Raw genomic sequence first — 10,414 nt, forward strand, 5'->3', positions numbered from 1 at the left:
AACAAAATGTCATGTCCCATTCTAACTTTTACAATATTCAAGAGACTTTATCTAATCAACTAAAATAATGATCAAGGCTTATTTGATTAAAGTTATTTGAGATTAATTATACAATCTCTCCTTTCATTTAACAAAAATATATACAAACTTATAAAATAAAATTATCATATATTTATGTTTTATTATCCAAATAACACAATTTTTTTTATAACACTAAACAAACAAAAAAAATGTTATTTGGAAAATAATCTCAAATAACCCATAAACAAACAATGCCTATAAAAGAAAGAATAATTGTTTCTTTTTTGTGTGTTTTAAATCATGATGATGTTTACTCAATTATATATTTTGAAGTAGGCGCCATGCATGTGTAGGAATATCATAAATTCTTATCCTCTTTAGCCTCCAGCCTAGATGCTAACCAGCTTTAAAACCACTCACCATACAAGCCTGTTTGATCTAGGGTTATTTGAAAAGATTTCATATGAATCCAAAATATTATTTGATGAAATAGTGAATTATTGTATATTATTTGATTTTTTAAATATAATTTTTTTTATATTAAAATTAAAATATTTTAATTTATCAAATAAATTATTTGATTGTTAAAAAGATGCTTGACATGATATGAAAATAATAATTTTTTTTAATTATTAGAATGTCTTTTGTATTTAAATTTAATAAAATAATAATATTTTAGTTGATAGAACGCGGGATTTAAAATGTTAAAATTAGAAGTGCTCAATATTTGATCTGAATCGAATATCGGTCTGAAATCAAAGTTACTAAAATTAAACATGTTGAATTATCTGTTTATCTTCTTTGGATTAGTGCAATTTTACTTGCACTCAACATGTTAATTTGCTTACACTCAACTTCATTTTCGATTTTCGAATCGAATTTTAAATCAATTCGAATTTAAAAATGATTTTCGAATTAGTTTTCGAATTGAGATTTCAATTCGAAAATCAAATCGAAAGCCGAATTTAATTTTTTTTATTATTTATTTTATTATATAATATAATTTATTATATATAATAATTCCTCCCTCATTGACTAAACCTAATTACATATCCGTCTACCTTATCTATATTTTCTAAACCTAATCTCTAAGCCGCCCACCTCATTCTCTAAACATAATTCAATAGTCGCTCACCACATCTATATATTCTCTAAACTTAATTCCTCAGTCGCCCTGCTCATCATATATATTCTCTAACCTAATCAAATAATATTTATAGCATTCTTCATATCTATTCTCTTAACATAATTTTCCAGTCGTCACCTCCTTTTTCATCTCTATTATTATATGAAAGAGTCTCTAGGCTTCAATTGCATCTCTAAGTTTCGATATATCTAGTATCGCTATCTATTGAGCTTCTTATTTATAATACTCTTAAATCTCGATTTATCTCCGTCGTTCAACATCTATTTCCATCATTCAACATCTTAATTCAGATTTTGTTTTGAATTAGAATAATTCGAATTTAAGACAATAAAAGAAAATCGAATTCGGTTCAGTTTTCGAATTGGCTAAAAAACAAAATTTCGAAGAAATCGAACCGATAAATTCGAATAACCCGAAAACCGAACTGATGAACACCCTTATTTTAAATGATAACGATGTAATAAATAGAAAAATTATAAAATAAAAATGGTAAAATTTCAAAAAGAAAAAAACATCCGATCAAACAAGGCCTAAGAGTGTTTTTTTTTTTGGATTTGATTACATCCTAAAATTGTTCACTATTAATGTTAAATCATGAAATATATTATTCTATAATTACTCCAATGTTTTGATTTTTGTTTAACCAAGAGAATATTAATTGGTCTTTGCTCAAAGTTATTTATATAAATCAATTTGAATATTTAAATAGCATCATTTATACACTATTTATCTCTTAATTAAATTAATTAATTACTTCAAATACTATTGATTTATTTAAAAAAAAAATATTAGTTCACTAAAATATTAATTTTTAAATCTTTTCACAAAACCAAATAATATGAACTAGAGTTATTTCCGAATAGACACATTGATGATAATCTTAATAACATTATTACATTATTCTTGATCAGACACATTGATGATAATCTTAATAACATTATTACATTATTCTTGATCAGAATTCACGTAAGTTTAAGCAACCAGAATCAAATTGTTGAATGCAAAGTCAACTTAGGGACTCATCCAAAAATTTTAATTTGGGTGGGTTTGAAAACAATTTGGTGTGTGAAAAAAAAGGGTAAAATTATTGATAAACATAGGTTTTACCGTTTAAAAAAATAAATAAATAAGCAAATAATGAATTCAATTAAAAAATATTAAAAATAATTAGGTTAATATCACAATTTTACAATAAAAAACAACTTCTTAATCCGCCATTTCTTACCAATCTTTATTAGGTTGGCCAATATTAGGGAACCTTTAATTCATTACAATTCACAAAAGAAATTGGTTTTTAATATATCATGACTTTAGTTTGGAGGAGCCTAGTTATTATTCAAAACATTAGATAATGTCACAATCTTACGGCCGTATACAGAACTTCTTAATCCGTCAATTCTTACCTCATCTTTATGGGTCAATATTAGGGAACCTTTAATTCATTACAACTCATAAAAGAAATAATTTTTTAAGATATCATGACTTTAGTTTGGAGGAGCCTAGCTAGTTATTATTAAAACGAACCACTGCTTTTATATGTTTTATATTTAATATCAGATTACCAAAGAATTGTCACTTTATTGTACTAGACCAGCTAATTATACTAGTTTCAATAATACAACTTGCCTGTCACTTGAAGGAACCCACAAATAATAAAAATGAAAAGAATAGAAAAGAGAACACACTTCAAGTTGGCTCCATTATCATGCAAAAAAGCCGCCTCCTCTATAAAAAAAAATGGAGAAGATAATAAGGAAGAGTAGAGTCACATTTCAAGATCAAAGAAATGGTGAGTGTTGCCCATTTTGGGATTGCCTTTGTGTTCATATTAGGGTTTAGCAATGCTCAATTGGAGTTTAATTTCTACAAAAAGACTTGTCCTCAGGCCGAGAAAATCGTGCTCGATTTCGTCAATAAACACATCCCAAATGCCCCAACTCTCGCGGCTTCTCTTCTCAGAATGCATTTCCATGACTGCTTTGTCCAAGTATATTCTCTTTTATTTTCTCTTCATGTTTCTCTTTTAATGAATGTATTACTTCATTCTACATCTTTCCTTATAAATTAAATCAAAATTCAGGGTTGCGACGGTTCTGTTCTATTGAATTTTACGAGTGCTTCGGGTAACCAAACCGAGAAACAAGCACCTCCAAATCTAACACTTGGAGGTTTCAACATCATCGATAGAATTAAGATTTTGTTGGAAGATGAGTGTCCTGGAATTGTTTCGTGTGCGGACGTCTTAGCATTGGCTGCAAGGGACGCTGTTGTTGTCACGGTATGAAAATAAATAACTCAACAAATTTATAACTTCTTTATAAATATTAACATTTTAAATTTACATAGGGAGGTCCTTCATGGAAAGTACCAACGGGTAGAAGAGATGGGTCGATCTCAAATGCTGCGGAGGTCATGCTTGATATCCCGTCTTTCTTTGACAACCTCACAACCTTACGAGCCGATTTTAATAGAAGAGGTCTCGATGATAAGGATCTTGTGGTGCTTTCCGGTAATCTCTTCATTTATTTATTATCTAAGTCTTGTTTATAATAATATGAGATAACTATCAATAATATTGTTTGGGATAAATAGGTTTTTGATTTCAATTAAAATCATTCACAAGAGAATATTGAACGGACTCCAATGTTTTGAGCATTTTTTCTCAAACTTGACCCATTATTTTTAATGGAGAAATTTTTTTCAAACTATAGATCGAGGATATTTAACGCAATAGATAGAATATATATAAATATGATATTTGTATTCACCGTAAACACTGAGAAGATAAACCAATATATTTACAATCTCATATTACTTTACATATTTAAAATATTTATTTTGAAGAAATCTAATATATCAAATAAAAAGTAAAATATGAATATATTTGTTCATGTAAATATTACCTTAAAAAAAATTATGAATAATGTTAAAAATTATTATAAATAAGTTAATTTGATTAAAATAACAAATTTAACAAATATCTTTATAATAATATAACTATTTAATAAATCAAACTATTACATTAAAAATAACTTAGCTACAATGATTTGAGTATATAAAAAATATTTTAAGTAATCATTAATTATGTGAACATAAGAACTTGCATGTTTTATCACAATTTAAAAAAAGAATTATATTATTTGTCCACATTTATAATATAAATGTTGTCATTAGGGATTTCACCAGAATTGTTGAGATTAAAATTTGGGAACATATTCCTCATAACATCAATGTCTTTTAAACTTGATGTGTTTTATTAGGTGCTCACACTATTGGCATAGCCCATTGCTCATCATTCACTGATAGATTGTACAATTTTACCGGAGTCGGGGATCAAGATCCGTCTTTGGATAGTGAGTATGCGGAAAATCTGAAGGCAAGAAAGTGCAAGACATCTAGTGACACCAACACAATAGTCGAGATGGATCCAGGCAGTTTTAGAACATTTGATCTTAGTTACTATAAACTTCTTATGAAAAGAAGAGGTTTGTTTGTTTCCGATGCTACTTTACTAACAAGCTCTTCAACTCGAGATCATATAATTAAAATATTGGAGGGATCTCTAGACGATTTCTTTCACGAATTTGCATTATCCATGGAGAAGATGGGAAAAATTGAATTGAAGACGGGAACTCAAGGCGAGATTAGAAAGAACTGTGCATTTGTTAATAGTTAAATCATGATTATTGCGAGATTTGTTTGAAAAATTACAAATAAAAAACATTCAAATTGGAAAGATTGTGGTTTGCCTAGGTAATTCATAATTGCCTATTTAATTATATCTATTGTTAAAATATTTACTGTTGTATTCAAAATGTTGTATTTATGTGAGAATTTTTATTTGAGAATTTGTACCTCTTTTAATTTAAATCAAAGGTTGCTATGTTTTCTTTTATATATTCATGCCATACAAATGAAAAGTTTAAATAATGCCACAAAAAAAACACAATACAAAGCTAACGATATAATTTTTTAACTTAAAATGCAATTTTATAATTTTTTCTCTACAAATATTTTAATTTATATAGGGTGTCAATAAGACAATAGGGTATTGGATAATAAATATTTTTCTCCTAAATTTTACAGAAATTTTCCTATTATCCTTTCAAATATATAATGTCTGATTCTGTTTTTTTATAAAATATATAATTCAATAACTTTAAAAATTTAAAGTTAATACTCTTTATTTTCATTTTATTTAAATATTTGTTATTATTGTATTTTCAGTTTTTAATGATATTTTTCATTTTCATTTTTTTTATTTAAAAATATATTTTTAAATAATAATATTAATTACTAAAATAAAAAAAAGGAGTGATAGGCTGGGAGAGAAATTGAAAGAAAAAATATAAAGGTAATAACGTGACATCAAATTATTGGTTAAATAAAAAATAAATTATGAGACAAAAGAAGAAAAAGAAAATTTCGGTCATTCAGATTGTGCCACCTAATTTTCTTTTCATTTTCTTTTTCAAATTCCCTATCACTATCATTTCTCAATAAATAAATAAAAATTTATCAATTATATAAAACATGTAAAAATATCATGCATGTATCAATTATTTTTTATTTATATTTTTAAATTATTAATTATTCATATAAATATATATACTTAATTATGTTTTCCTTCATTCAAAATAAAATGTTTGGTAGTTGTTAATGGAAATCTTATAATTGTTCTTTTTTTACAATGATTTAATTTCAATAATCTTTACTACCTTTATATGAAATAAGAAACATGATCTCCTCCTTCAGTCTAGCGACAAATAAAGGTGAATATCCCCAACTTCTTTGGAGGTCATGGATTCGAGCCAATTAGACGGTAAATTGAACTCGCTGATTAATTGGTTAAGTGTGTTTGCGGGTTATGTATTTAACTCACGAGAATTAGTCGCACTCTGAAGTAGAAGCAGAACCAGAGTTTTAACAATAAAAATAAGGAACATGATAAGATAATTGTGATTATTCCGAGTTATTTGAAGGTCGGAGATTTTTATATCAAGAATTGGTGATCATAAAGGAATGTATCATTTTTGTATGGATATGTTCTCATACTTCTTTTTATGTGCAAATTAACATTGGAGAAGAAAGAAAGATCTTTTTCTCCAAAGGATAAAGTTACAAGGAATAAATTTATGGATTGAGAATAAATATAGGTGTCTCAAGAGAGTATGAGGAGAACAAATTTCAAATTATGGTCTTAACATGTAAGTCTTAAATATCCCTCCATCTATTTTTGGTTTAGGCTAATTAATAAATACAAAGATTTTATATAGGTCATTAAACGTTATTGTACATTCTATTAAGTTGAAAGGATCGGTGGCACCAATAGAGACAGGGGTATAACTATTGATGACAACTAGTACAAAAACGATTTGATAGAAATCCTGTTAGGGATTTGTATCACTTTCTATTCTTCACAAACCCTTTCAAACTCTAGAACGATTCAAGTGCGGAAACGTTTGCTAAGATTTGAAGCTAAGAACCGATGAAGGAGAAAATGACAGAATGTAAATGACATAAAGAGATGTTTATGGATGTTCGGAGCAAAACTCTCCTACGTCACCCCTTCTTCCAACCACCGGAAGGATTCACTATAATTTTCTTAGAATCAAATACAGTTGCAAAGCTAGCTCACTGTTGAACAGAATAAACCCTGTTCAACTTACAGTATATTGAAGAATATCACTCAGCTAGACAATACTTTGATTCTATCTCTCTCTTGATGTACAAACACAGTAAAACGAGAAAGCAATTCGTGAGATTTTAAGTTCAGTAATTCATTCGTGTATCAGCTTGTATGTCGCACTCTCTACTCGTCCGTTGTCCTTGAAGACTTTAAATAGAGAACAGGTACCAACGGTCGAAACTTCTACAATGACACGTGGTGAATACCCATTGGAGAGCCTCCATAGTACACATGTACAGTAGACACTAAGCACCATGAACGTGGCCGTACTAATCTGGTAGTGCGTCGAATATTCTTCTAGGATTGTCTTGCAAAAATAAGTAGTGGGAAGAATATTTGCTTACGTGGCATTAATTCATTGGATGTAACTGGCTGTCGTATTGATCTGCACAGATAAGTAGAGCAGGAGTAGCGTACAACTAGTTGATCGTGGGTAGACGGATGCTAGCTTCAAGCAACTGCTGAAGCAAGACATTAGACGTGCTCTAATTAGACTGACAAGTCTAATGAAATTAGACGCTCCCGTCTAATAGCAGGATCCATTAGACCACCGAGTCTAATGGAGTTAGACGACATGTCTAACTACGTGTCCCTTCAGACTAATCTAAAGGAGTTAGACTGCACGTATAACTTTCATCTATTAGGTTGCACGTCTAACTACGTGTTTGTTAGATTACACGTCTAACTACATGTCTGTTAGATTGCACGTCTAACTATGTATCTGTTAGACTACACGTCTAACTATGTCTCTATTAGACTGCACGTCTAACTCAATGCGTCTAATAGCTAGTAAGTCTAATGAACCTCATTTAGACTAAGTCTAACTTAACACGTTTTAATGCACCTGCACAAAAATAATTAGACAGCTTAGTTTCCTTCTTATTCAAGTTTTACACAAACTCATCATCAAAATTTCGTTAGTCAAAATAATTTGACCCAACAATTTCCCCCTTTTTTATGATGACGTTAAAACTTTGCACAATTACTTAGATAAACATCCATCAAATTAAAGAAAGAATAAAACTTGTTTGCCAACTACAGAAATAGGTTCCAAAAACCAATATTCAAAGAGCCAAGTTTAAAAACCAACAAAAGAAAGTTTAGAAGATGATAAATTATTGATCTTCCCTTTTTACGATTGGGTAGTTGAATCCTTCACCGCTGAATCCTTCACCGCTCAAAAGGTTTCGAAAATAAGGGAGAGAACGGCCACCACGACCACTTCCACCACTTCCACCACCACGATCACCGCTGCGACCTCCACCTCTTTTGGTTGGCCTGCAACTTCTATCACTAGTTTGTTTTCTCTTTGATCTGGTACCGGTTGAAACACCACCGCCTCCTCTACTGCTACCGCCTCCTCTAGAACTTTCTTCCCCTTTTTAATATTATCATCGCCATGGGAAATAAGGTTCTTCTCTTTATTAGCAGCTGCTTCAGCATATTCTACAGCCTGAATTTTCCTTGCAAAAGAATTAGCTTGTTCCAATCGCTCAGCATCAGCTCTGCTCATATTACCTTGTATCTCAACCATTTGACTTTGAATCAAGCCCACTCCATCCATGACTTCTTGATGAAGTTTAATGGAGTTTTCCCTTTCGCAGTCATACAAATCGGTCTGCCGTTTGAAGAAGTTCTTTTCAAATTTGGCGTATGTTTTGTTGAGGATGTTGATCTCGTACGTGTTCCTCTTCATGGTTTGCTCCATTTCATTATGAGTTCTAACGAGAGAGGCAAACTCCTTCTTGTTAGATTTCTGATTCTTTAAGATCTTCACCATGTTAGATTGCAAATTCGCATCAGTCTTCTGAAAAGTGCTCATCATTTCTGTCATAGACTTCAGAAGCTTTGCACCACTAGAGGATGTTCCTTCATTTGATAAAATCTATTGAGAATCTACTGGAGCGGTCCGAATGGGACTGATATGAGTGTGAACCTGTAGGGACTACTCTGGTTCATCATTCTCTGAATCACTTTTAGACTTTTTCTCTTCTTCATCACCCAGAATATCTTCACATACCTTGTGAATTTGATCACACGTATCGTCTGAGTGAAGAGGAAGGTTAACAACATTATCATGAATGTTTGTAGTAGTGATATCCGAATTTGATCGAGGATTGGGTGACCCAGAAATGAAGCTTTGAGACAGAGGAATCTCTTCTGATGACGCATCATTATTGTCTTGTTCCTCCTCAAAAGAAGAACTTTTCTCTGATTCCTTGTCATTTGAGGGTTCCCCTTCAGAACGTGCTTCATTAGGCTGACTGACTTTAGCCTCCTTCTCTAAAGATGCCTCTAAATCGAAAACAAGAGATTTCATCGCTTCCTTTTCTTGGGTTACACGTGGTTGAACAGGTTCCATATTGATTTCTTCTTCTTCAATTATAGGATCGGGTTGAACTGGTTCCACAATCTGTTCAATTCTGGATTGATCCATTGGACGTTTTTCTTCAACAGAAAGGCCTCCCAGTTCAATGAGAAGGGCATCGGCTTGGTCATCTTCCGGAAGAGCAAAATCAAAATCATTGGATATTTGCATCAGATCATCTTCATCTGAAGAGCTTCCGAAAGGACTAACCCCGGAGCAATCTGCTTCATGAACGTACCTGAGAACGATAGAGATGTAGTCATGCATTATTTCATCAAGTCTTTTCAGAGCCTTCTTCTCTGCATCAGCATTCCTTTCTAAAGGATTGAAGTTAGCTTTTCTGGCTTGGAGGATCGGAAAGAGAGCCCGACCTCTCAAATTTGCTTCAACCAGCTCCTTTCTCTTTAGAGCTTCATAGACTTCCGAAGTTTTAGCCCATTTTAGGACTCTCTTTTCAACGTTGACCAGCTTCAACCATTGACTACTTATGCTTTTTCCCTTGATGACCTCATCATACCTAATGGAAATTCTGTTTAAGACCCAAGTATCGAAGATCTTGATCTTTTCAGCAGCCCTTACTTTGGCCTGATCCATCATTAAGTTAACAATACATGTTGCTTTAAAGACCTCCTCATTTGAATAGGTTGCAATTGCTTTTCCTTTTCCAATGACCTCAACAAGTTTTGAAGTAGGCCTTGGTTCCCCAATGGTTATTCCAACAGCCTTTCTGGTGGCTCTCATTATCTCATGAACAGAAAGAGGTCTTGCAAAGAGCCCAGACGTGGCTTTAGATTGGACTATCTTTCCTATCACTACGGATACAGCTTGAACTTGTTTGGAAACATGGGGCTCTTCAACTGGCAAAAAAAGAGCTTTTTCAATAACAAAAGCAGTAGGGGTAGGAACGGAATCCTGCTCTGTTTCGATGACAACTGTAGCTTCAACAACTACTAAATCGGGTTGATAGACAGGAGATGGAATCCTATTGATATTTTCAATATTTGGACCAACTAGCTCAATAGTTGGCCCGACAGCAAGTTCCACTACGGGAATAGAAATAAAAAAATCTTGTTCCAATACAAGAACATTGAACTTAGGCACTTCGGGCTTAGATTGAGTAGGGGTTACCTTGGACGAGACTTTCGAAGACGTAGACATCCTGGGCGCCTTTGATTTTTCTCCTCTTGAA

At 31.7% G+C, this 10,414-nt stretch overlaps 1 protein-coding gene across 1 annotated transcript; it reads left to right on the forward strand.

Moving 5' to 3' along the window:
• Positions 1–2,916: 2,916 nt before the first annotated feature.
• LOC124946019 (peroxidase 3) lies at positions 2,917–5,061 on the forward strand. The gene is made up of 4 exons (XM_047486566.1): positions 2,917–3,155; positions 3,249–3,446; positions 3,515–3,677; positions 4,429–5,061. Exons 1-4 carry the CDS (start codon positions 2,955–2,957, stop codon positions 4,842–4,844), a joined length of 978 nt encoding a protein of 325 aa, XP_047342522.1. The 5' UTR covers positions 2,917–2,954; the 3' UTR covers positions 4,845–5,061.
• The last annotated feature ends 5,353 nt before the right edge of the window (positions 5,062–10,414 follow it).

Source organism: Impatiens glandulifera, chromosome 7 (assembly GCF_907164915.1).
Source record: "Impatiens glandulifera chromosome 7, dImpGla2.1, whole genome shotgun sequence".
Taxonomy (NCBI): domain Eukaryota; kingdom Viridiplantae; phylum Streptophyta; class Magnoliopsida; order Ericales; family Balsaminaceae; genus Impatiens; species Impatiens glandulifera.